Source organism: Melospiza georgiana, chromosome 2 (assembly GCF_028018845.1).
Source record: "Melospiza georgiana isolate bMelGeo1 chromosome 2, bMelGeo1.pri, whole genome shotgun sequence".
NCBI lineage: Eukaryota > Metazoa > Chordata > Aves > Passeriformes > Passerellidae > Melospiza > Melospiza georgiana.
Genome location: NC_080431.1, coordinates 61715249 through 61743146, shown reverse-complemented (window position 1 = coordinate 61743146; position 27898 = coordinate 61715249). Strand labels below are relative to the sequence as shown.

At 37.8% G+C, this 27898-nt stretch overlaps 1 protein-coding gene across 4 annotated transcripts in view; it reads left to right on the top strand.

The window, feature by feature from the left end:
- Positions 1-26029, top strand: part of CDK8 (cyclin dependent kinase 8) — a 68941-nt gene extending 42912 nt beyond the window's left edge. The window contains exons 5-13 of one of the 4 annotated variants that reach the window (XM_058018658.1): positions 8304-8361; positions 11106-11237; positions 13091-13234; positions 15092-15161; positions 16175-16247; positions 18511-18608; positions 19984-20062; positions 20185-20340; positions 24861-26029. In XM_058018658.1, coding sequence (XP_057874641.1) covers positions 8304-8361; positions 11106-11237; positions 13091-13234; positions 15092-15161; positions 16175-16247; positions 18511-18608; positions 19984-20062; positions 20185-20340; positions 24861-24986 — 936 coding nt within the window. In that variant the 3' untranslated portion in view covers positions 24987-26029. Of the gene's footprint in view, positions 1-8303; positions 8362-11105; positions 11238-13090; positions 13235-15091; positions 15162-16174; positions 16248-18510; positions 18609-19983; positions 20063-20181; positions 20341-24860 lie in introns of all 4 variants that reach the window. The other 3 variants (XM_058018657.1, XM_058018659.1, XM_058018660.1) reach the window with 3 other exon arrangements.
- The last annotated feature ends 1869 nt before the right edge of the window (positions 26030-27898 follow it).

Below are 27898 nucleotides of genomic sequence, written 5' to 3'. Positions count from 1 at the left end.
TTTTGACTTTTTAAAATTCCAGGTCATTTTAAGTAAATTGATAACTGAAGTAGAATAGTGTAATATAAGTAATATATTGAGGAATATAATTTGTAGATGATTACTTATATTTATCTGCATATATATGACACATGGAGGGAGGAAAATACGTCAGCTACTGGGCAGACTGTATTAGATTTCTTTATTTTCTGTAGCTATAAATTTGTTCTTTCGTTACTAGGCTGTTATTTTTCATGTGCTGGCTTTCCAAGATGGCCAGATACCTGATTGTGGTGCTGGGAAGAGTAATGTAAGTAATCCTTCACTGTTTGAAGGCAGACTCAGTCATCCCAGTGGTTACACTAAACTGGCTGCAGGAGCTCTCATATCTATGTATGTAAATACAAATAGAGGTAAGAGTTCTGCAGAGGAAAGGTGTGCTAGAAATTTCAGATCTAATTCCTGCCATAAAGGTGATGAGCTGTACTAGCTGGAAAAAATACCAGCATAACTTGTGGTTCTGACCTAAGAGAAGTATGGAGCACCAGAAGCTTTTTGATCATAAATGTGCCTGTAAAGTTTAGTCAATAAAAACCCTTCAGCAGGATTTAGTAAAAACCCTAGGGTATGATTTTAGAGACACCTCCTAAGTACCTCGTTAAGGTTCTGGAAAAGATTGTTCAGAATATGGGAAATAGCCATAAGAAGTGTTTTCACTGCAGTCTGCTGTACAAAGAAAATGCTATATTCTGTATGAATGATCTATATTCATGATATAGTGGACAGGATGATGAGAAAACAGTCCTTTGAGTAACTCTAATCCAAGGAGATTTAAAAAATCATTATGAATAGGACACATCCTATGTAAAAGCTTATTCTTTATGAGCTCCCAGGTTCATCTGTCTTACTGTGACTGTGAGTGACACAAAAGGGATACTTGGGATGTAGTTTGAAATACTGTATTTGTTCTGTGCACAGAAGTGCTCTTAACACAGGCAAGGCCCATGCAACCACTGGAAAGTGCATAGTAGTAAATTACATAAGCTTTTCACCTTTGGTATTTTTTCTTAATCCAGATGAGGGAGAAGTTGTTTATAGTCCGTACAAGTAGGGTGGTATGGAAGTAATGAAATTATTACTTAAATTAAAAACAACAATAAAGTAGGGCTTTTAAAGGAAAATGGCAAGGGTTAACACACCTCCATGTAAACCAATGAATAAATAAGACAATTCTCTGCCTTTGTGTGAAAGTTTTGTTTGGGATGTGTGAGATTACAGTACTACTCAATGCCTGTTACCCCACGGAAACCGCTCTAACAAAATTACTGAGCAAAAATAGTACTGAGTTTTTATTACACATTTCAAATCCTTACTTTGTGAGGCAGAACTTTGAATTTAAAAGGGAGATGGAATTATATATAGAATAACATACTGCCTAAAAACTGGTTTCAGAGCCTGTTCTCCTCTTGCATTTGATCCTGCTCTGATGTGTCCACAGCATCCAGAGTCATTCTAACCTATGGACAGAGTAATCGCTGCTGTAGCAAAACCCATAGGAAATACATTTCTTCATGTTCATTTTAATGTATTAAGCTTGTTAATGATGTTTGACATGGTATGTTTTCCTGCTATAATAATATTTTTGCCTATGATAGCCACCTTTCCTTGCTTTGAGTCTTGGTACAGAAAGCCATGCCCTGCTACTTGTGCTGACATTTCTAGGGAGTGAAAGAGTTGGCCTGAAAAGAGTAATTAATTTTTTTATTCGGCTTGAGTTCCAGTGAAAGTGAGAAAAGTCTGTGTATTAGGCAGTGTGCAAGCTTTTAATAAGTTACAGTGCCCCAAGTTGGCAGTAATTGAGTGACAGCAGTGAAAGAAAATTTTTGGAGTGTGTTCAGAGCCTAAAAACATAGTAGTGAGACTAACAGCTTTCATCAGGCTGAAACAGAGATAAAATATGGTTGATGGTAACTAGCAGAAGGCCTCCTTGGCATAGATACAGCATCCCTCTATTTTCTATCCTATCCAAATACTTCCTGTACTTTTAAAATTTTTGGACATGTGTGCTTTGATAATTTAGGGGTTTGTTTTTGTTTGGCTGTAACTGGTAATTTTAATGGCTCTTAGTTTTAAAGAGAATTTTATTTAGATGCTCAATTTATTTGTTTTAAAGAGCTCTGGGATATTCTTTATAAGAAGATAATGCACAGGAAGTATTACATTAAAACAGGCCTTCTTAATTTTGCAGTGCTTTTTACAATTTGTTATGTAATCAGAAAACATGTATTAAATCTGAACATTAAAATATTCTATGGAGCCGTTGTTTTCACCAGTGTTTGTAGTGGTCTTTTGATTATAATATGTTTTAAAGCCCCAGTCAGTTGCAAAAGAAAATGAACATCTTTGAATTCAAGGAAAGCAATTAACTTCAGAAAAATGCTGATACTATCATTTGAATAAGGTTATATTGTCACTGCTGTTGTGCTAGAGTACTATTTAGTGTTGAAGTAGTCAGTTTTGTAAAAGTGGAAAGAAAAGTTAATTATTTTGGAATGAAAATGAAATTATCTTCTCTAACTTTAAACTGATCCAAAAGGACAGCTGCAGTCCTTAAGAATGCAATAAGAGATCATACCACCTTGATAATAAGGAAGTATTGTGATGTAGGTTATGTCTGCTTAAAGATAACAAGGTTGTTAGAGATGTGCTGGAAGAAGCATAAACATTGACTCTTTTGAGAGTCACAGACCTTGAGATGGGGTGTGAATTTTGCAAGCCAAGCTGAAGGCTAGTGGGTTTTGCTGTGCAGCTTTTCTTGTCAGAGGACCTGACTGGGAAGTGATAAACCAGATCAGTATATTACAATTTCTACCACCGTGCCACAAAAGTGTTCTTCTGAGCAGGCTGCAACTTGCTAAGCCCTTGCAGTTGTCTTTCAAAACCTTTTTGAATTTTTTCTTCTCAGCAAGACATTTTTAATTTACTTGTGTTTCATGCTTCACAGACATTTTCTCAAATACAGCTGAAGAAGTTCGGTTATGGTTTTGTATGATTGTGGGGTTGTGTTTTTAAATATATATTGTTTAATATAGATTATAATTCCTATATTGTTTTGTATGATACTTTGAAGTCTAAAGTATAAAGAAGTCTTTCACTATAAATCATAATAGAATCATTGTTGAAGTCATAGTTGCAAAAGCAAAATAATTTAGGGATAAAAGCCCTTTGTCTAGTATGGTTCTTTTAAAGTTAACCTGCTCTTTTTTTTTAAATTGAAAACCAGTATTATGTTCTTATAAATTATCATGGCTCATCACAGGTGGAAATGGATGGCATGGCCGGTTCTGTAAACTGGTCCCACAGCCAGTAAGGATGCACAAATACCAGGAGTTAACAAATATCCCTGGTGTGACTCACTCGATCATTGTGAATCCTATAGAGTGTAATGTTTTAGCAGCCCAACTCGTAAGTATTGGATTATCCAAATGAAAATTGGTTAGGATTATACTGAAACCTTATTAAAAGGTGCGTTAAAAAGGATGTGTAAAGAGTAGGAGTCTGTTTATTAGCATACATAGAAATGTTGCAAGCAGTTAATAATGTGGATGGGGAGGAGGTAGCATTGACAATATCATAGTAGGTAATTCAAAGGAGTTTGGATGACTCACTGATACCGATGTTTAAAATCTGTCGTTGAAAACTGGTGATTTCAGAAACAGACTAGTAGCAAAGCCTGTGTGGAATAGCAGTTCCTGCAGACTGGTTTGATGCTTAAAATACTATGTATCAAAATTGCAATGGCTAAGCTGTCTAAAAATGCCCAGTTCTTTCCTCACTGCTTTAGTGAGTAAAGCTTAGTGAAAGGAGGGCCTAACACCAAAATACTTTTCCAGGAGCATGAGACAATGTTCTGAGATTTCCAGATACTTCATATACAAATTTGGAATAAATAATCATCTCCTGCTTCCATAATAACTTCCTCTGAGCAGCAGGAATGATGGTTTTTTCTTTTTGTCACATCTCATCATGACATAGGCTGGTATAATTTTAATTTTGTTTGCATTTTTGCCTTCAAGACAGCGATTCAGATAAGTTCTGAAGTCTAATTTCCCTTCTGTGATAGAACACAAACATTTTCAGTATATGTTAAGAAGCAGTATGTGACTGCAGCGTTTGTTCATAGTAGTAGTTCTGCCAAAAAGATATGAAGAAAATGCACAGCTGGTAACCTTAACATGCATCAATAGCCTTATGCAGTGAGGCAGGATACCATACTGGGATCATACAGAGTGGAAGATGCTGTGCAAGGCATGTAAAATAATCTCTCCACTGCATTTAGCATTAGTGAAGCCTCAGCAGGAGCAGTGTGTAATTTGCAGCACTGGAGTTCAAAGAAATGGGTGGCCCAAGGCAGAGCAGCTAGAGGAAATCAGCAAGAATGAGCATAGATCCAGAAACAAAAATAGCCTACCAAGAAACATAGCAGGAGAGGGCTTCAGGGTTTTTTTTATCTAGGTAATAGGACTGAAGAGAGATGTTTGTCCCAGGAAGTGTTGGAAGTTCTTGCAGTGAAGGAGTGGCTGTCTGCCTTCTGCTAACGAAGAAGAGGCAAGGGGACTAACCTTGTTTGTGGTGTTAGAAGGAAAGGAGGAACACTGCAATGGAGAAGAGTGAAAGAGACAAGATTGCATGGGAGTTGTGCAGCCTTCATCACCAGAGACTTCAGGGTGACCGTGAGCAGTACCGTGTGAGATCAGGCAGATAGGTAAAGGTGACTGTCTCAAGTTCTTCACAGATCTGTGAACCTCTTTGGGTTTTTACCTCTCTTGGTTAAAATTAGCCTGCTGTTCAGAATTTCTTTTTGCACTTCGCAAATAATTGTTAAATTAGAAGTACCTAAAGATATATCAGTGTGTTTTCAGCAGTAATAGTGATTAAATACACAAGAGGATTTGTTTAGGAATCATAAAGAGGAGTCCTACAAAGGCAAATACAGGACAAGATAAGATTTAGTGCTGTGCCATTTCATGAGAATGAGCTCTCCCTCTGCTGCTGAGGTGGATTTGGGAGGAGAAGGGTGATTTTTCTTGAATTTAGTTCTGTGGGATTGCCAGACACTTTTGTTGGTCTCTGAAATATTCAGCTGTACATCGCTGCATGGCTCTTCACATTTGGTTTAGTTTCATAACAGGTTCCTCATTAGCATTTGTCTGGCATGCACAGATTATTTCACTGGATGACAAAAGTAATTATTCCTTTATTAGTACAAAAATTAGGGACTTTAGTTGGTAATTTGTAGTTATAAAAAAAAATATAGCTGCTTTAAAGTAGAGTATTTTCAGAATACAGTATAAGAATTTCTAAAAGATTTTGCTTCACTTGCTCAGCCCAAGTGATTTGAATAGGCAGTTTCAACTTCAATTTTCTCTGGATAATTAGAATTAAACTGAAAATTAACAAATTCAACTAATGCTTATCCAAATTTCTCCCTTCTGCTTCTAATGACTGCTTATTTTTCTTTGCAAATAAATTTCTAATGTGTAATGAGTTGTCCAAGTAGACAACTCTGAGGACTTGTTGAGGTTTTTTATCTTCAGATAGTGGACTTGATTAAAAGATGTGTAACAATAATTCCTGACACATGTATTCACTTTTGTTAGTGGACTTCAGTGTTTTTCAGGGATTATTCAAAATGCTTAGTATTTAGGTATCAATACTACTCCTATACTGATTTCTAGTAGATATCCCCCTATTAAATTTAAGTTGAATGGTCTTGTTTGGAAAATTTTTTGAACAAAAAATTGTTCCAGTCTCTGCATACAATGATTTTAGAAATGGAAGACTCCAGAATAAGCCATGTAATTTACTTTTTTTTTTTTTTTTTTTTTTAACTCTGATATATTTTTACAGTGATGTGACTACATAAATATTTTTGTCTGTAGGAAAAATCTTGTGTTCCAAACAGAGCTGTTTTCAGTGAAGGACTTGTGGCTTTAGAAAAAGGTTTACTGAATATTTCAGACCAACTGAGGGTTCTTTTTTATCTTGCTGCTTTAGAATACTCCTACACAGATTTCTGAATTGTCTCTATTGTTAAGTATGTCCTGTAACTTCGAAAATTTGAGTGTGCATCAAGCTGTTGATACTTACTTTGCTGACTAGTACTGTCTTACTGAGCTTTCTCATCTCTACCTGCCTTGAACTTAGGGTAGGAGATCTTTGGTGCAGGAATTGTTACCCAGTGCTGGGCTTATTGGTCATATGGTATAATACATGTGACAGTCTTTGTGTGAATAGGACTTCTTGTCCTTACCAAAATCCAAACAGTAAAATATTTTAAGGTGGAAATATCATGAAGATGTTAAAAGCATTTTTGTAGAGTATTATCAAGCTGTGAACTTGAAGGGGGAAAAATGGTACTTGATGTATTATGTCCATGTATTATATATCTGAAAAATTCTAGTGCCTGTGTAATATATTGTTAACTCTAATGAAAACATGATAATTAGACATGTAGCTTAACACCCCATATATATTGAAGCAGGTTTTGTAAAAGATGTGGATTTGTTCTTTGAGTCACAGTGTAGCAATAGAAAGATTTCTTTGGTGAAATGATGTATTTTCATACCTAGCGGATTGAATTGCCATAAAGTTCAGCACTAACTATGAATTTAAAGATGCATGCTGTTTGTTTATTTCTAGGACTTTTGTAGAGGCAATCTAAATTAAATGCTTTGAGAGCTGTGTGCCCACATTCTGCATTTTTTAATGTTGAAACAATACTTATCTGGAGCATATGCCTTTATTAAAAAAAAAAGCAAAAGGGGGTGGTGGCGGTGTGGGGAACAGTTTCTTATGGAAATCACAGAGCTAATACAGCACAAGCTGGATCTGTTGTTCTTGCTGTTGGAAAGACAATGAAGTATATTTCACCTTTTTTGACCACATTTTTGATAAGATTTTCTATCCTTAACCTGTTCTCAGAAATGCAATGCCTCGGGTTCTTTTTACATATTTTGTCCAAGGATTGTAGAGTTTCAGAAATCCATTTTGCAGCCTTTCATAAACAACAATAATTTAATTTCTCAAGGAAAATTTTTGCTCAAGTGCTAATATTTTCTACCTTGTTTTTACATAATAGCAGTTACTTCTAGGTTGATATCATATTGTGGTGTTCTGCTTCTTTGCATGTGTGTTTACATTAGAGCCTGATAGATTCAGGAAGACTTGGGAATATCCTAGAATGTGTCTAGAAAACCACACAAAGATAGTAGAATTTATTACGTTAACTTTTAGGTGGTCTGAGCTGTTCTGCTCAGGTACTCTTACCTTCAGATCTGTTTAAACTGGAAAAGCAAAGCAAGAGCTGTAACTCAACCTTACTACAATCTTAGAGGTCGCAACTGAATAGGAATCCCTATTTTGTCCAGGATTTACAGAACTAATGGGTATCTAAATCACTCCATTTGAGAACAAGTCTGGCATACATTGTCAGCTTTACTTGTGAGTTTCTTTTTTCCCTCCAAATAAGCACTGTAGATTTCATTATGTAAACTGTGTTAGGAGTTGAGGAATCCTGTGACTACAGATGCTGAGAATGGATTATGAGAAACAGGACAGCAGAAAATAGAGGATTATGAAGTGAGTTATCATCTTTCTAGCCAGCCAGACTCTAGCTCAGTTCTTTAACTTGCCTCCGTAGTAAAAGAAAAAAAAGAAAGACAGAAGAATAACGTAAAGGCAGTGCTTTCCAGTTTTGCAGCTGTGTGAATTGGTAAACACTTGTAAATAGGAAGAATTTAGATGAGTGTTCTCTGCAAAATCAAGTGATAAGGTATTCTCTCCAATATCGAGTGATATGTTTCATCTGTATCTCACTTGTGTATTTTTATGTGCAATGTGTGTGCAAATGTGCCTAATAACCCTGGGAAAAGCTTGCTGTAGAGCTGGCTTCCCATCCCTGTGGTTGGGGTGGTGGGCAGCAGTGGGACTGCCTCCCACTGAAAGGATCTAGGGCAATTTGGGTAGAAATCTCAGCAGTTGGGTGGCTGCCAGCTGGTGCATGTTGAGGACAGACACCAGGGTGTGAGTAGGGAATGTGCTGCTGGAGCACAGCAATGCCCAGAAGAAACGAGAGGAGAATGCAGTCAGGGAGAGCCTGTGTCTGGGTCCTTGCACAGCGTTACTGTGACAGCCAAACTTGTCATTTTTATCAAAACAAAGTTGGTTTAAAACTGGCAAAACAAAACTTAATTAACTTTTCAGAGACTAATGTTTAGGTTTATCGTGGTATATGTATTGTATATTTATTTTTTTTTCCACAGAAACCTGCTAATATTTTAGTTATGGGTGAAGGTCCTGAGCGAGGAAGAGTAAAAATTGGTATGTTTATATCTTTGATAAGTCCCAGTGTAGCATTTAAGTTAGAATGTTCTGAAGGTGCAGCTGTACCACCTAAAGTAGTCATTGTATAATACCAGTATGTGCCTGGGCACATTGCCTAAATGCTGTTTTCTGAGTGACTGGCTTCATCATATTAGCCCCATGTAACAGTTCTGACAATGAAATGCTGTTGCCTCATTAATAGAAAGTGGAAATTGTCATTATGTTTTGCTTAAGTGGGTTTTTTTGTGGGGTGGGGCATTTTGATGTGGGGTTAAAGATGACAGCTAGCTAGGAGGAAAGGAGGAGAAAAATGGGATTTTAAAATTTCCTCCATTTACCTCTAATGCCATGACATCTTGCTGCTGTTTATAAAAATCTAAATAGGGAACTACTCATTGCTACAAACCTTAAATCTTATAATGGAATCAAAGATGACAGTCAGCCTGCAAGGTATTTTTGAAGGAGTAGGCAGGTCCCTTGGAGATGAACACAAGGGATCTTAAAAGTGCAGAAACCACAGAAATCCATGCAAAATCTTTAGTGAGAGTGAATAGCTAATGCTAAATGCCCAGCCTGGGGTGTACCAGGTTAGAAAGGACCCAACACTCCACACTATTGTAACATTTTCTGGTGGGAGTTACTGTTTACAGTGAGAGGATGGTTTGTAGAAGTTCAATTGTTTTAAACTAAATACATAAATAAAAATTAACAGTAGTCTAAAAATAATAAACTGTACCAGGCTGTGCATTATCATGGCAGTGCTACTAATGCACAGCCTGCTTACATTTGTTATGGTAATGCAGCCCCATTTGGAAGGGTTTTTTAAGGCTAGTTCATCTTTTTGACTTCCCCCTGGTTTTCTTTTGTGAGATTACTCTTCTGCATTGTTGCTCTGTTCTCTTACTGTTTTGTTGATCTGAACTATTTTGTTAGTCACTAGTAGAAAGATTCAGGGTAGGATTTTCTGGGAGCATTCAGTGCTGCTCTAGGCCTTCCCTTGTCCTGTGGAATCCAAGGAGTGATGGGCCAGGGTTGAATGTTTCTGCAGATCCTACTCTGAAAGTTTCTAATGCCTTTCTGAGCTTTTAAGGTTGGCAGTAGGGATTGAGCTCTGCATAGAAAACAGGTACAGCACGGACAACAGAAGGGAAAATTTCTTCATATTACCTTACTCTTCAGGAGGGTTTCTTCCAAAACAGAGCACATAGGTCATCCTCTGGACTCACTTTTGACAGTGGTGGTGATATTTGCTGTACACAACTACTTGCTAGTAATTGCACATAGACCACCCATTTATTTCTTAATTCATCGTTTTGAATTAATTTGAGAATAACTTAGTAAACAACTAAATTAAGTCAGACTCCTTTAATGGACAGGTGAAAGATTCTGTATTGGGCCACCAGTCCTCTGAGCCATCCATTCCCAGCAGGGAAAGAGGGAGGGGAACTTTGGATTTTGAAGTGTGTTATCAAAATGTAGATTTTCTTTTTCTTATTTTCTTAAGATTGCCACAGCCATAAAAGAATGCAGAAGTTATACACATACCAAGGGCTTCCACTTTTCCAGTGTAACTAATTTTTCTAAAAAATACATAACTGGTATTTTAACTTAAAATAATTTTTATAGTCTTTTTGTGTCACTTTGGGTCATAAATTCACTTTCTGCCAACAATTTTCCTCGTTATTCATAGTTATTAGTGACTTGACCAATTTTGAGTAATTGATATTTTAATGTAGAAAACTGTAAAATGTTTCTCTTTTTAAATGCCTTAAAGCAATCATAAATAGGAATGCATATGAAAAAATAATTAAGGATTGTGTAGTCAAGTTAGAGACCTATATTTACACTGCAGTGTTTCCTCATTGGGCCATAGCATGTAGGTCCTTTCCTTCAGGGTAGCTACTCATCTCATTTCATTCAAGTTTTTCTCAGCATATGAATATCCCTACATGAGAGAGTCACTCTGTCTTGGGATTCGGGGGTTGGTGGGTCAGGAAAGCAATTTCATGGGAGAAGCTGTACATTTTAGTCTCTGCCCATTTTTTCCTGTATGACTTATATTTAGTTGTTCAGACAACTTCCTAGGCAGTTGTACGCTACAAATTTTAGAAAGCAGTTTTTAATGATATAATGCCCACAACCAAAATTTTAAAATCATAGCCTGAATGGTATTCAGCACTGATATATTGGTATTGGAAATGCATCTTGATAGAAAATCAGCAAGGAGGCAGATGCTGTTAGGCTTAGGTGCTGTTTTTGTGTGAAGGAAGTCTTGCCACAGCTAACTCCATGAAGAGGGAGATTTTGTCATGTACACGTATGTATTATAAATCATTCTAACCTTTGCAGAATCTGCATTTTGCTTGCTTTAAAAATTGCTGCTTTGTGAAAAAACATCCTGTAATAATGGGAATATTTTGCCAGAGAACATCAGGTAAAATGAGTCAGGATTTACCAGTGTCCTGAGGAGTTGATGCACTTCTTCAGAACAATGGTTAATTCATTGTTGTAAATGACTCATGTTAGTAATGATTTATAATGATATACTCCATAGGTGATGCCATCCAGTAACTTCTACAGAAAGAAAATCTGCTCAGAGAGTTCATATCTGCTACAGTCTGCCTTTGCATTTTATTTAGGAATGATGATAGTGCTAACAAGTAAACTCAATCAGTTTGTTCATAAAAAAAAGATTATTAGTTTCCCTCAAATTTTAAAGCGTCTCTCTTTGAATTTTGCAGCTGACATGGGCTTTGCCCGATTATTTAATTCACCTCTGAAGCCTTTAGCAGACTTGGATCCAGTAGTTGTAACCTTCTGGTATCGAGCTCCAGAGTTGCTTCTTGGAGCAAGGCATTATACCAAAGCTATTGGTAAGTAAATTGGACAAAAATGTACTGTTTTGTTCTTTATGAAAACTGTACCCAAATATTAAAGCTTTGATAAATTGTTCAAAGGACTGTAGCTGAGTTAAAGGTATGTTCCTTGTTTCTTGAAGAAACATTAATGTTTGACAAATTGATTAGTTTCCTGGGGTCTCAGGCTATATATAGAAATGAAATATATTGCTGGGTTTTATCTCCAAATGCCCTGCAATGCAATCTAAGTTTGTGGCTTTCACACAGGACTTTCATAAATGCTGTTAGAGGCTATAAAAATATGGAAGCATCTTTGAACTGCTAGTAGAATTCATATTGGGATGACTTTGAGGCACAGTGCATTAAATTTATTGCAGAGGTTATTACCTAGTGTAATAAAGATATGCAATAAAGAATGTACAGAATGGAAAATATAGTGGCTGCACTGAAGCTAAAATGTAAAATTAAGCTGCATTTTAGCCTCTCTGTGTCTTTGAAAAAGACAGCTGACAGATGGCCAGAGCTTTTGTGGGCTGTATAAGGGGAGCAGCCCAGCAGCAAACTGGAGGGAGATTAGATTCACTTCTACTGCATTGATCAGCTTTGCTATGGAAGAGAGAGAGACTGTAGGGAAAAGCACTGGGAAGATTTCTCTTGCTGCCTGGTTTAAAAGATGTGTTAAAGGCTGGCAACCAGTTCTGGGAGCAAGTAACTTCCCTGGCAGCTACTCCACTTTGCACAGACATGGAGGTTGTATGTCAGCATGCTGTGTTGTTTCTGTAACCTGACAGTCTTCCTCAGAACTCAGTCTTTTTTTCTTGTTTTGTTTTGTTTTTTTTTAAAGATCCTGTCTGTGTTTCTGTCAGCAATTCTCATGTTTATGCCTTAAATGTATTCTTGTTTTCTTTTCTGTTAATACTGTGTTTCTTTTATAGATCAGATAAATTTGTTTATGTTCCTTCAAACTGCTTAATTTGTTGTATTTTCATGTTCTCTCACTTTACTGCTGTTTCTTCTGATGGCAGTGTGTGAAACTGCATGGGCAGTCATAGCCTTTAGTGCACAGTTTTTTCAATGTAGATAAAAAATTACTGTGTACAAACACTGAGTAATGGAGTTATGCTGTTTGCATTATTTGCTTTTGTCCTTGTTTATGACCTTGTTCATTCAAGGCTCAGTGTAGCACCACTTTGAGTTTAAAATTGTGTTTGTATATACTAGGAAAGAATTGAGAAAACAACTGGGAAGATTCAGGAGATCTGAATATTAGATAGGAAAGCAACAGTGAAAAGAGAAAGGTTGTGGGGTTTGGGTTTTTTTTTTTTTTAATGAATGTTTTGGAAAAGTTGTGAGGTGTGTGGGCTTGTAGCAATTTGTGTGTTACTCTCTTTCAAGATGTTATTTGGTTTTTACCAACACCATTACTTTTCAGCTTGTATTTTTGGGGTCATTTACTACTTAAACTTGGCTGATGAGCAATTGCACATTTCTTGATCAGGACAATGTGGCACTGAAAGGACAAGATGCCGGTTGGCTTTACTTTCTTGGTGTTTTGTGTGTTGACCATTATCCCAGTAGTTTCCTTCACTTTTATTCTTAACCAGAATAATTTTTTACAATGTTAAATGGTAACTACACTTCAAAACCCCCACAAAAACTCGTATGCTCTTCTCTCAGCTCCTCTGTAGTTTCTGAATTGGGTACCTCCATTCAAAGCTAAAAGAAAAAGTTGAGGAAGTATTGCACTTCTACAAAGTAGAAACTTGACCTTATCTCTGATAAGCTAAACACTAACATTCTACCTCATCCAGATGGTTTTGGAAAGATTCATTTGTTGTTCTTTTTATTTCTATTCTCCTTTTTTAAAGATATTTGGGCCATAGGGTGTATATTTGCAGAGCTGCTAACATCAGAGCCAATATTCCATTGTCGACAAGAAGATATCAAAACTAGTAATCCTTATCACCATGACCAGCTGGACAGAATATTCAATGTAATGGGATTTCCTGCAGGTACATACTGTTTTTTTTATCACTGCTGTTCAAAGAAAGATATCCATATTGCTTTCTTTGCATATGAAGGTGGCAGCTGATCAAAGCAGCAAAGCTGTTCAAACACAATCTTTATTTCATGAGTTATAGATCTAGAATCCAATGGTCAAATTAGGTATGTTCCCTTTTATTGATGATAGGTTATCTTTGTGTATACATATACCAATGCTGTATTATTTTAAAAGAGTGTATTTAATGCTGGGTGATTAAAAATGAGAAGGAATATTTCTACATTGCTTCAGTACTAATTATTGATTTGCAAGGTGACTGATGATTTATGATCCAGGCAAAAAATATATACATTTAGTGAATATTATGCATTTGTTTAGCTCATGCCAAATTAAATGTAGCATTTGGAAGTAAATGGAGGGTATTAATACCCCCCCCCGACACCTGGTGGAAAGCTGGTGGTATAGAAAAAATTTCTTTCTTCCAAGAACTGGTTGTATGAACCAAAACAAATTATAGTGGGAATATCACTTGTTGCATTTTCCCCTCAGTGTTGGTCACACTTTGTTTTTATGCAGGCTGCCTTGTTTTTTCAGTTAATACTTTGTCTTCTAGTGTTCACATGATTGCAGGAGTCAGAGTAACAGGGGCCTTATTTTTGTTTTAAACTTTTTGTTTATCTTTCTCCTCACTGCTTGTGTTCCCTGCTCCACTATTAATTGTTTGGTTTTTTTTTCCTGAACTTGCCTCTTCCTTTCACATGACTTTTGTGGTCTATATGTTTGTGTTGGTTCTAGAATTTTGTTATTAAACATGCTGTTATTTTTGCTTTTGCCTTTTTTTGTGTGTGTACGTGCTTCATTGCTTCTGTATTGATCTGTGAGATTCATGGAAATGTTGCCTTTGCATATTGTCTCCTTAGTTTTGCTTCTTTGAGCAATACTGTCCCCTTCTGCTTTTGAACTAGAAATTTACCCTGTTATACTTTTCTTAGTTCATTTGGGTTTTACATTGGTTCTGTATAGCTTATATAAGTAGATCATACTCTCATTTTGGTTTTCTGATTGGATTAATGAATCCTTTCTAATGGTCTGTGTTTGACCTTTGGAGTTCTTTGGTTTTTTCAAGAAATGCTTTTCCTTCAATTGCAGCATTTTTTTGCATTTTAATTGTCACTTAAACTAAGTGTTCTGCAGTAGTGATCAGATTTAGTAAATATTTGAATTGAACCAAATTAGTTGGCCACAGAGCTTTTTCAAGAGTTGGAGCTTAACACATTTGAAGTTAGGTGCTGGTAGTGAATTTTTTGTTTTATTTTAAAATCCATTTTAGGCTTGGTCTACTTTGAGGTGAATTATTCTTCATTTTGAGTGTGCATACTTTACTTTTTCTTAACTTTTTGTTTAATAGCAGTATATTTTACTTTGCTGAAGTACCTCTGGGCAGTTTCTTGTTACTAAAAGTGCTGTCAGAACAGACAATCCGTTAGAAGGAGACCGGGTTTGCTGGAGGTCTGTGTACTCCTGTCCTGAGATCACAGCTGTGTCAAAATAAATTAAGTAACAGTCCTGAAGGGTTCAAGCTCAAGCCTGATGTGTTTTTCTTCAGCATTGTTTTTTGCCCACTGTAGCTGGCATCTTTTTTCAAAATTCTTGAGTTAATCAGCACACAGCTGGAACCTCTTAGGTTTTGGTATGATTTATTGTGAAGAGATGATGAAGGAGTAGGAGCTAGGGAGTACAAAGGCATAAGACTACAAGGTTAGAGAAGTAGAATTTAAAAAAACAAATATCAAGGCTGTGGAGATACTTGGAAATGCTTTGTTTTACTCAGAGAGAAAGGGAAAAAATAATTAATACTGCTTTGCAGATAAAGACTGGGAAGACATAAAAAAGATGCCAGAACATTCAACCTTAATGAAAGATTTCCGGAGAAACACGTAAGTCTGGGTTGAGCTTTCTTAATAAAGCTTATTTTATATCTCTTTCCTACACTAAATTTCTGAAGTTTGAGTTGTTTTCTATGTAGATGCCAAACAAGGACTATGAAATTGTTATGACTTGGATTATGAAAAATAAAGTTGTTTCATAATGGTGAACTTGGCCTGTTGAAGTGGTGTGTACCAGAGGCTGTAAAGGGTAAGGGTGGCAGCTTTGAAACAGGTCATGCCAGTAAGACCCCAAGCAGCTCTGCAGTTTGCAAAGCACAGTGTGTCAAAGCACAGCTGTTCCCAAATCTGAGGTACTGGCAGTGATTTTCTGTAATAGCTGCTTAAAAGGCGTCTGGTAACCTTACACCATTTCCAGCAAACAGTGGGTATAATTGTCAGGTTTGGTGTCTAGGGTAGCTTACAGTGACTGAAGAGGAAAATGCCCTTCAGCTTTGCTGTCACATTGCCACAGGCTAATACCTGCACTTAAAATGCCACCCCATTGCCTGATTTCTATGGTGAGGCATTTGGGGCTGTATAGTTACAGGCATTTCTTGTATCTGCCATGTTATTGCAACCATTTAGAAACCTTCTTTTTCAGCTTCTCTTCAAAAAGTAAATACGTGAATGTTCTTGTAGCAACCTGTAGGTTGCAGGAGAGCATTCAGATGAGCTTATTTTATATCTTCACTGCCATGAGAAATACACAGAATCAAACAGTATAGTAGTAAAATTGCTACCAGGCTGTTTAAATCCAGTTGATAGTTTGCTGTCTGCACACTCTGGGTTCCAAGTGTGCTTTTGGTGTGGGTATTATACCCTTTTATAAGGATGTGAGGGAAACATGCCTTTCTGCAGTTCTCTTAAGCAATCTTTGGTGTTGATAGTTGTGGTTTTTCCCTGCTTATTGGGTTTGCAGGGAGACTAAACTGTCCTTATTAATATGTTTTGTGACTACCAGGAAAACTTTGCAGTATCAATGTTTTGCATATTAGAAATATCACTTCTGTTTACTTTTCTAGGTATACCAACTGCAGCCTTATCAAATATATGGAAAAACACAAAGTTAAACCAGATAGTAAGGCATTCCACTTGGTAAGTTCCTGCAGACATAAAAAAATCCCTTATATATGTTACAGTTGTTTCAAGTAAGAGTTGAGCTAGTGTCAAGTCCAATGTAACTAACTTTATAAATAAATTTAGGAATAACTGATACTCTGCACTCTGACAATTGCAAAATCACTATCTTCTCACATTGATGAAGTATCTTCTCAAATGGGTAAAATGATTCTGAGTTTCATTCACTGGATTAGGTTCACTAACAAGTAATTCTGAAGTTTTTGTTCTTGAAGTTGTGTTATAGTTGTGTTAGCCTGTAGTTACATTTGCAGTGTTGCTGCAATCCTTGTTCATTTTGCTGCTTTGCATACTTTCAATAGTTTACTTTTAAAAATTCCTATATGCCTGATTTTTTTTGATCATCCCTGTGGTTACTTTGGTCCATATAAGCTGTAATGATTGTCCCATCAATAGATGATATATGAAGTTTACTGCATATTTATTGTGTCATTTAGTCAGGTGATCTTTACGTCAAGCAGTTTTTAAAATAGAAAATATTTGTAATAATATATAGAATGTTCACTTCTGTGTGGCATCTGTACAAGGGGGCAGACCTGAAGTTTTGATCCCCTGGGTGGATAATGGTTGCACAGTCATTTTGATTTCTTTTTGTATGGCTGATTATGACCAAGACTTGTCATCCTGTAATGGACAGCTCTAGAATCCAGTCATCACAAACTATGCTAGTATTTTGCAGTGCTTTTCATTTGTGTTTTTCAGTGTGTTGGCAGTTCTTTGTCATGTTTTGCCTTTTCCTTTTCTGGCTCTTGGCAATGCTTTTTGAGAGAGTAAGAATTGGCTTGTTCAGCATGCTATTCTATAAAAACTTCATGTAGACTCAGAGAGCTGTGAGTTCTTGTGGATGATGTGAAAAACAAAACTGAATTGATGGTGGTAATTCGTAGTTATCGAGTTTCAACCATGCTGTCAAAACTGAAGGCTGAGGAGGGAAATGTACTTTCTCAACCTCAGCTTTTGAAGTATAGAGATTTGCATTGCAGTTATGAATTCTCACATGTAGTTATGAATTTCTCCTAGTGAAAGAAGACCAGTTCAGACTTAAATCATGATACTGAATCTTTTTAAAAAGGTGAAATGTATGAATCCTATAAAAAGCATGAGTAGGAAATGTAAATTAATTTTATTTACATAGTATTTTCTTGTTTAAAAATACACACTGCAGGTTAAAAGTGAAGCATTTGTCATAAAGTCTTGGATGATATGTCATGGTGTAGTTTTGCTTTGGACAGTTCATTGTATTGTTGAAACATGAAAACTCACTATTTTTCTGTGTGGTATCTGAAGGTTATCTCATGTTGCTTGCCCAGCACAGCTGTATTCCACACAGCTGCTAGGGTGGATGGAGAGAAGTATCTGCATGTACAGCAGACTTTTTGAATAAAAACCATGTAGTTTAAGAATGCATCGCTGCAACTCAGCACTAGAGCTAAATAAAATAGTTATGGTCTGGTGTTCCTAGTTCACAAGGCCTCGTCTGGGGTGTTGTGTCCAGAGGAGGACCATAAAGGTGATCAGAGGTCTGGAGCACCTCTCCTCTGAAGACAGGCTCAGAGAGCAGGGCTTGTTCAGCCTGGAGAAGAGGAGGCTCCCACAAGACCTTATAACACCTTTTAGTACTTGGAAGAGAGTCTCCAAGAAAGCTGGAGAGGAACATTCTTTTGATAGAACAAGAGATAATGGCTTTTTAATGAAGGAAGGTAGATTTAGATTGGACATTAGGAAGAAATTCTTTATTCAGAGAGTGATGAGGCACTGGAACGTGTTGCACAAACACTTTCAGGATGCCCCACCATTGGAAGTGTTCAAGGTCAGGCTGGACAAGGTGCTGAGTAACCTGGTCTAGTTAAAGATGTCCCTGCCCATGGCAGGGGGCTGGACTAATTGACCTTGAAAGGACCCTTGCAACCCAAATTATTTTGTGATTAAAGGTGCTAGTACATTGTGGAAACTTTTTGAATGGTTTTGATAGAACACTGGTGACTGGAACTGAATGTCCTGGTCTTTGCAAGTGAAAATAGGTGTCCTTTGATAGGAAATGAAGTTACTATTTTAACAGGGCAGAAGAATGTGGGTATGCCATTTATGGTTAGGCTTTTGAGTTCACACACATTTGTATCATCCTAACTTTCAGGAATACAGTGAAGTTTCTATAAATGGTTTTGGTAATGTAAAGGTGTTTTTTTCTTTCTTTTTTCTTTTTTTTTTTTTTTCTTTTCAGCTTCAGAAATTGCTCACTATGGATCCAATAAAGAGAATTACCTCAGAACAGGCTATGCAGGATCCTTACTTCTTGGAAGATCCTCTTCCCACATCCGAGTAAGTGGTCAGTTTATTAACCTATCAGTGCATTCAGAGATGCTTTAGAGCTGTGCCTTCTCTCTGCCCGAAGTATGTTTGTGAATATTGAGCTAAATACTGGCTAACAACCGAAGAGAGCTATAACCACTAAAATGCCATTCGTGGTTTTTAAAATTAAGTAGCATTTTTATTAATCTCTTGCTTTATGGAACTTTGATCCTATTAGTTGCAGCACTAATCTTGTTACTCACTGACAGGTTGATTATGCATGCTACAGATCTTGGTAGACAACTGCTAAGTGCCCGCAGGTCCGCTTCTCTGCCTCAGAATGCCAGATGACAGTCTCTAATTAGTTTACATTTTTGTCTTAGCCTTTGTTGTAAATTCACTGGGTGGGGAAAGTCAAGTCTGTGTCTCTGTGCTGTCATCCTTAACAACTTAAATCCATTTTCTGTAGACACTCCTCTGTTTTGTTTGCACAGGCGGATTTACAAAAGGGAGAGAATTTATGGACAGTGAATGATTTCATTAAAAATTAAGCCCTTCTTCCAAAAGGCTAGCCAGAGAAGAGCATGACTGTACACCCTTTTAGGAAAGCTATTAGTGCATCCTGTCTGTGATTCTCTGCTCTTATGTAGGGAAGAATTTATAAAATATGTATACTTATAAGGAATTAATTAAAAATGAAATTATTTCACGAAAGCCTGCTGGATTATTTATAGCATTTCCTGAACTTTCTCTGTGATTTAAAGTCATGCAAACAATTGCCTGTTGCAGAAACTGCTTTTAGGATAGTGTTTGGCATTTTTCTCAAATTTAGGTTGACGTTTTAATGTGAATGCACAGTGAGTGTTGCTAACAGGTGTACAGAGACTTTATTATAAATACATTCTACTGATGAAGGGCAGGTAAATATTAGCTTGCACTAGAAGTAGCAAATCCATGTGGACTGTGAGGTATGAGTTGACAGGTGAAATTTCTAGTTACTTTTAAACTTTTTTCCAGTTGTTTTTTTTTTTTTTTTAATAGTCAGTGAAGTTTCCAGGAATATTTATAGTTAGTCCTGAAACTGTGAATTACAGAATAGCTATAAGTGAGATAGCTCTTTGTGCCCTTGTGGATACCTAACAAGTGATGGACCAACAAAAAAATTACTGGGAGCTTAAGTTAGTGTGTAAGAGTCAAATGAACATTGAAATCGAGTATGTAAAAATGATTATGTTTTTGCAAAGTTTAGAATATGGTGATAGTCAGTCAGGGAAAACTTCTCCCTTAGTTACAGGTATGAAATGATGGCTTAGGCAGCTTGAAACTATCATGGGTAAAGTGTGAATCTTACAGGTCTTACCCTTCTGTTCTAATACAGTGATAAATAGACTTTTCTGGGGGACAGTGTTTTTGCAGGTTGTCAAATCCCTTACCCAAAACGAGAATTTTTAACAGAAGAAGAACCAGATGATAAAGGAGACAAAGTAAGTACTAGAAGAACAGTATCATCATGTTTCACTGGCTTTTACACTATTTCCTGATTTTATGTTATTTCATGTACTGTTTTTGAGTTGAATTTTTTCTTTGTGTTCAAACAATTGAGAAGAACCAGCAGCAGCAGCAGGGCAATAACCATACTAATGGAACTGGTCATCCAGGGAACCAAGACAACAGTCACACACAGGGACCCCCACTGAAAAAAGTGAGAGTTGTTCCTCCTACCACTACCTCAGGTGGACTTATTATGACCTCAGACTATCAGGTATTTTGTTTTATTCACATATTGTGTAATTTTTTTTCATGTTTAGAGCAGTGTTTCTTCAAACTGAAAAAGTAATTTTGTAAATGTCACTGTATTAATTGTTAATTTTTGCCCTTTTTTTATTCATTTAGTTGATGATTTGTTAATATCCTGATGTTCTTTAGGTTAGCAGTAAGGGAATTAGGATCAGACATTATTAGAGTTACTACCAATTCCCTTCATATTAGGGAATGCTAATGGTTATGGACCAGGAGCCTGTTATGCTGTGTTCTGTATCACCTAAAAATGCCATTTCTTGCTTGAACAAACCTGCAATGGTAGGAGGCAGGATGTTGCAGTAAAAAGCTGTGAAATAAGAATCTGAACAAGTGTTTTAGTCGGTTAATGGATGTGGAAACAGTGTTTTGGATGACAAAGACTTGGCATGATGCTGTCATAATCTCATTTGAAGATCAAGGGAGATTCCAGGTTGAGTAAGCCAAATATTGCAGATCTGAAGACAGGTGAGGTGGTGGCAGTCAATGAGTGAGGAAGATGAGGAGGCACATTGGGAAAAAGCACTTGTGGAAAACATGAAAAATGTGTTCTGGCCTTCCTGCATTTGAGCTTGTGGTCAGACATTAAGAAATCAGAGCATGGAGTATAAGAATATCTTTGTCATCCCAGCAAATGACACCTGAGTTTTTGGGTTTGGATAAGCCTACTGCTGGAGATGGGGGAGAAGAGAGTCAAGGACAGAACCTTTGGTTAATACAAGCTTAGAAGTTATAAAAAGAGGAGCAGAGAAGACTTCAAATGATTCACAAGAGCAGTTAGAGAACAGCAGATTTTTGCCAGCCTAGGGAATAGGGGATTTCAAGAGGAGGCATGCTGCTGGAAGTGTTAGCCTGCAGGAACTGACCATTACATACTGGTTTGCATGGAATGCACGGTACAGGGGACCAGACAGTCTTGGATGAAACCAAAGGGTGGGGAAGTTGGAAACTACTGGCAGTGTTTTGAGTTAATTTAAAGGTTGCTGTGTAAATGTGAGACCCTGATAATGGAAACCCACTTAGCTGGGCTTACAGTCTGTAGCAAAACGTGGGGAGAGTTAAAAACAGAGTCAGTAAAGCTGCTGCTGTCAAGTTGCCTTTCAGTTTGATACAGCTTCTCCATGAAGCACCAGTGGGCTTTGAAATCTTGTGTTTCAGAGTTTGTTCCTCAGAGAACCAGATAGCCTCAGAAGCTGCCTGGGGGGCATTACCTTCATCCTTACCTAAATCTGTGTACTCTCAGCATTGGCCAAAACTTGAAAGTACTACAAAAATGTAAAATAAGATCATTTTCAGGAGCTTTATTGTGAGACTTTCATGTAGTCACCAAGTGCCTTTGTTCAGTTTATCCCAGGACATCACTAACACATCAGTTTGCAAGTCATTCTCCTTGAACAATATACATTTTTAGAGCTGTTTGAGACAGTGGTGAGCCTTAACTATCGTTCTGCAGGGTAAGGTGCCTCTAAGTATAAATGCCATCTTTTAGTAGGATTATCCATCACAAGCACACTTACAGGAGTTTCATCCCTTTCAACCTGGCAAGCTGCAGTCAATTGCTTTTTTGGCCTTTTAATTGGCTCTTTCTTCCACTTCTTAAAAACACACACAGAGCAGAAGGCAAATGCAGCCGTAAACTACACGTCTAAGGAGGCTGATTCAGAGCTTGTGTGTACTGTGTCAGGGAGCCCCATTTACATGCCCTATTTACATGCCCTTCACCTCATTTTGCTGCTGCATTGGGGCGTTTTGAATTAACTTCAGCTCCCAGTTTTGTGAGCCAGAGCTGAGGTTTGCTGGCTGACAAGTAAGAGGAATCAAATTGCTTGGCCAGAATTGGCATTGGTTTGTTTTCAGTTCATGCCCATCAGAATTTTTGCATTCACAGATATCCATCCTGGGATTACAGCTGGGGACAGCCCTTGTTAACAAAAACAATTTCAGAATACTTCTCCCTTAAAATAATGATAACTGCTGCTTTTCTGTCTCAGGAGCTCTTACTGCTAACTTGACTACTCCTGACCAGTCTTTCTGCTGTCTCTCTAGGAGGGAAAATGCCTGGTTTTCAAAAAAATATATCCTTTTACCCCTAGCCTTGCAAAGAGACAGTCCGTAGATTTGTTCTGATTAAGGTGTCTGGAAAACATGATAATCAAAGAGAGGAGACCTGAACTTGCCAGCACTAGAACAAAAGCAGTTAAGAGTTTCCCACTGATGGTTTCAGATCTCCCTGAAAAAAATTCCTCACATTTTTTGCTTCTGATCCAGCAGCTTGAGGAGAGGGAAAAAAAACCATTACAATACAGCCCTCTGTTTTAATCAAACACCTGTTCCTTTGTTCTTCATTTGATTTGCTCAAATTCCCCATATAAAGCTTGTGAAGAAGGATTGCCATCTCCTGGGCAAGGCACACTAAGACAGTTTCTGCATTCACTCAGAAGTCAAATCACTCTCTGCAGGGCACATTGACCTCATATCCTTTTCTGCCATGCATAAAAATAGTAGACACATGGCACACAGACTTGCCTCCTTGTTTAAATCTGCAATGTGACACTCCCAAAGGCAATGTGATTAAGCAGGCTGGAGCAATTCCACTACCCTGAGCTTTTGCTTGGGATAACCCTCTGGGTGCTTAATGGTATTTAGAAAGGACTGGATATTTACTTTTTTTCTTAAACAAAAGCCATTTGTTGCTCTGGGTGGCATGAAGGAATCTGATTTTTCATTGCCTCTGTCTTAAAATAAGATCTGTTTTAGAAGTCAGGATGCAGGGAGTCTTTTCCAACTGAAATGAGTGGTCAGTTTTAGATGTTAAACTTGTGACAGTTTCCTACACACAGGAGCCACACACGGGCAGAACCAGCATTTGCTATTTGAAGTATATCCTGTATTTGTAACATGGAGAAGGGTGACCCCGAGCTGTGACCCTTCTGTTGATGAGTGCCTCAGTGTTCCTCTCAAGGCTGAAGGCAAATGTCAGCAAAGTTCAGTCACTGTGCTAACGGTGTGGATCAGCAGTGCTGGTTTGCTCCCACTGACATGAAGTGCTGGTCCAGCCATTTCTCCCCCTTTTCTCTAGAGGTGTTAGCTCAGTCCTGTGAGTGTGTGTTAACAAATAGGATATGCCTTTTTTATTTCTGCCATCATCTCAGCTTCCTGGGTATAGCTTCTGTTCTAAATGCTGTACAAGAAAAAATTAAGGTTTTTGTTTTATGTTGTGACTTAATATTTTACTTTCTCAGGCTGTTGGTTCACCACAGTTTTTTTCTATTCAGGTGTCAGTAGCAATGCCCTAATCCTGGAATAGTTACTTTTTAGAAGTTTCCAGACCTCTTCTAGGAGCAGCTTTTCCTAAAAAACATAGTATGTCCTGTGATATCAAGAATTCAGAAGCTACACAGTTTCTAAATGCTCCAAAGTTTGTGAGGGCATGTAAACCTTAATGTGGATGTAAACCAGCACAGTAATGTACTGAAATTGTGTTAATTTAATGAAATGTTCAGTGCTACTAAGTGGTCAGATACTTACTGAAATTCTCACAGGCTGTCCTTCTTTCCTTTATAACACATTATCAGTAAATAATAACTTTTAGGTTAAAATTGAAGTAGGCAGTTCCTGGTTTGTGGAGAGCTTCTTGCAATGATGAATGTTCCACTCAAATAATTGTGGGAATGCTGGTTGAAAGGCACCTCTGGAAACCATTTAGCCAAGTCTCCCACTTGGAGCAGGGCTGTTGGTAGTTCTCACTCAGGTTAGCATGGCTTTGTTGAGTCTTAAAAGCCTTCATAGAGAGAGAGCCCTCACAGACTCTATGGGCAGGTTCTTCCAGTGCTGTACTGGCTCCTTGGTGGTCCCTCCTCCAGTGTCCCACCTGAACCTTCCAAGCCACAAACTAAGGACATTTTTGCCTGAAATATCTGGTTCCACTGAGGAACATGTCACTGTTGTCCTTAAACTCTCTTTTGAGCATTTTAAGGCTGCTGATGGATGACACCTTAGCCCAGCCACAGTACTGTCAGCCTGTGGTTACACAGAAGGGTAGCAAGTATATCCTCTATGTGTGAAAATCTCCAGAATAAGGCAGAGCGGTTCATCAGCAGTAAGATGCCTCACCTGGACCTCCACTCCAGCCTGCTTTCCTGCTAGGAGATGGGAGGAAGTGGAGAAAACCACTGCCATGAGTGGTGGTAGCCCAGTGTCACGTGCAGGTGCACAGTAGCCATCTGGAGGGTTGGCTGGAGGTTTGACTGTGATGGGTGAAGATTCCCATTAGGGTAGATAGCAGAAGGCTGGCAGGTCTCACTTTCTTATCTGGTATTCCTGATGTCTGTTACCTGCTGTAATCAAAGTGGAACAAAGCCTGGAAGTGCAGCTGCTTTGAGACTGTGTGTGCTGGGTGCCTCTTGAGGAAAGGAGTCAGTAGGCGAAACCGTCTCTCCGTGTCCGTGTTACGAAGGGCTGTGTGTCTGTGCTTCCCCCCTGCAGCGTTCCAACCCCCATGCTGCCTACCCCAACCCCGGACCAAGCACATCGCAGCCCCAGAGCAGCATGGGCTACTCAGCTACCTCCCAGCAGCCGCCGCAGTACTCGCACCAGACGCACCGGTACTGAGCCGCAGCCGGAGCCCGCCCTGGGCCGCAGAATGTACTGTACAACCACACCTCCCACCGTCCCGCCACGGCGCCGGGCTCCCACCTTGTACCTGGTCTTGGGGTTAGACTTGAAAAGGAAGTGCTAGCACGGTTTGTGTTGTGGATATGCTACTTCTGTAGTTTACTTGACATGGTTCAGACTGAGCGATGCATTTTTTTCAGTGACAGTCTGTAGCAGGTGAGGCTGTGAAATGTGCTAGGGGCAAGCATTTTTGTTGTCGTATGTGGTGAATTCTCTTGATGTAACAACTTCATCTGACCGGTAGTACGCGACATCTTTGAACTGGTACTTGAAGCATACAGTATATGTTACCATGGCAAAAAAGCAAACTAACCGTAACTCTCAGACAGTTTTGATAGACATTTATTTTTAGTGACTTTTGTGGGTTGGTTCATTTTTCAGCTAGATCGATGTTTTATGACCGACATGATTGCTACGATGAGATTTTTTTAAGAACATGGAAGCGTTTGCATTTTTTCCCAGCAATTACAAGCGTCCCAAAGATTTATTTCCAACATAAGTTTTTGTTTTTGTTTTGAAATCTATGACTTGACTGGTATTAAAGCTGCTATTTGATAGTTAAATAAGTATGTTGTCATTGATATAAACATGTTTGGTTCAGCAAACAAACTAAAATGATTGTCATAGACAGTGTTTTATTTTTTTCCTGTTGGTGTTAATGATTTGTGAGCATGCTTTGGGATTAAAAAAGCATGAATGATATTTCCTAAAAAGGTGCGGCATCCATTCAGATATTTTGTCATGATTTTTGAGAACCAGCTTGGTGTAGTGGGTTTTAAATTTTGTTCAGTTTGTTTGTTTTTTTTTTTTTTAATGTTCACACGTTGTTTAGGGGTGCCATTCCTACTGCAGAGGAACAAGATGTTAGGAGAGCCTTAGAATTTATGAGGAAAAACTTACATACAATGTACTGTATCAAACTATTTTACATGAATGACACAAGTATTCTGAGTAAAAAAAAAAAATCAAACATTGTTAAAACAAGGTGTTATGTAATAAATTTATTTTTCATAAATCTGCATTATGACCTTTGCCTGTATTCCTTTTCATCATTGAAAACCCCCTGCTCCCCCATTCATACATCTATATCAGGTTGTGTTCTGAGAAACAGCATTCAGCAGGAATTTTTCTTGCAAGGCAGGCTTCCATTATTTGGTGAGAAAGATAATTTTTCTTTTAAACAGCAGGAAAAAAAGGGCATTACTCCTGTTCTGTTCATGTAGCTGATGAGCTGGAGATACTCTAAAAGTGGGTTTATTCCTAGTGACATTTCCTAGATCAGACAGTTCCTTATCATCTACAAAATCCAGAAGCATTCCTGTCTGGATGTTCTTCTGAGGTTTCTGTAGCTCATTCTTATTTTGGTAGGTAATACCACACCATGATTTTGACATAAATATATGCAATACACGCCGGATATTTTTCTGCAGGTGCTTCATGTAGTGTGAATATCAACTGGTGTGATTCATCTCCATGCACTGAGATGCCAGTGGGGGGCAAAACAAAACCCAAATCGTTAGTCTGCCTGAAAGGCAAACCATGTTTGAAGTGAAGATTAAACTGCTTGACTGGATGGACTACAGGCTCAAGTATTCAGAAGGCTTAAAACTAAAGAAGAAAATCTGAGTGCAGAATTTATGCTGCTTTTGTGATACTGTATGATGCCCTCTTAATTTTGACATAAAAGATGTCAAAATCTGTCTTTGTTTCTGAAACACATTAATGTATATGTGGGAGTGCATTAAACTTTTTGGTTTGCTTTTCAAGTGAAAGCATTTTCAGTTTTTATTCTTAATTTATATATATAGGCTTTAAGTTTGCCTGTTTAGTATTGTCCAGGCTGTTCCCAAGTACTCAGATGGTGCCAAGAGTAACTTTTTTTTTGCTAAAATGCTGTTGGCCCAGATTTTTGTTTCCTATTGATGTATATTCATATCAATGCATAATAGATAGTATTATTAATGTAATAGCAGACTTTATTTGATACCACTATATTGTGATGTCTGCAGTTGAAAAGTAGCAGGCCTGCTTCAGTTTCATTTTTGCAAAAGGAAATGCATCCAGTTGACAAAAGGTGCTCTTGCCATTAGTTTATGCTTGAATTTAATTTTCTTATTAAGAATGTATTTGAGATAAAGATGCAGCTTATCAAATAATTATAATAAAACTAAATTGATTCTGCATTTAGTTTTGAATAGCCTGCTACTCTCAATTTCATTCACTTGTGTTCTCATTTTTAGTAGATATATTGCAGATTACATGAACAAACAGGGAAGTAAAATCCTAATATTTGACTTGTACTGATGTCTCTGTCATCTCGTCATTTGTTAGGAGGTCCTTGAGATTTTTTTCTCTAGGACTTTGGAAAGAAAAGGTTTTTCAATGCTTGGTAAAACCTCTGGTACCTCAAAGACAGAGTATGATTCTGTATTGTAGATAAGGTCAATCACATCATATTCATGATAATTTTAAGGGATCTTCTGCATCAAATAAGCTTTTTAATACTGGCTTTAGGAATACTGAGGGCAAGGCTCTAAATTGCTTTCCTGAACTGTATAAAAACATTAATCCTGTTGTTATGCTCTTGCTGGGGCTTTTACATGAGGGTTACAGAGAGGGGAGGAGAAGAAAGCACTTTTGAGAAGGGTTTAATAGAAGAGTTACAAATTCCTGTGAGGAGATAGCAGCCAGCCTGCCAGCCATGCCTCTTTCCTCACATGGCTCAGCTTTTGTTACTGCATTCAAGAACTTCAAAGCTTTTCCTTACTCACCAACAATTATCTGGACCCATCTGAGTGCATTTAAAATAGCTGGAGTCTGGGAGCCTTTGTTGCTGTGATTAAAGGACA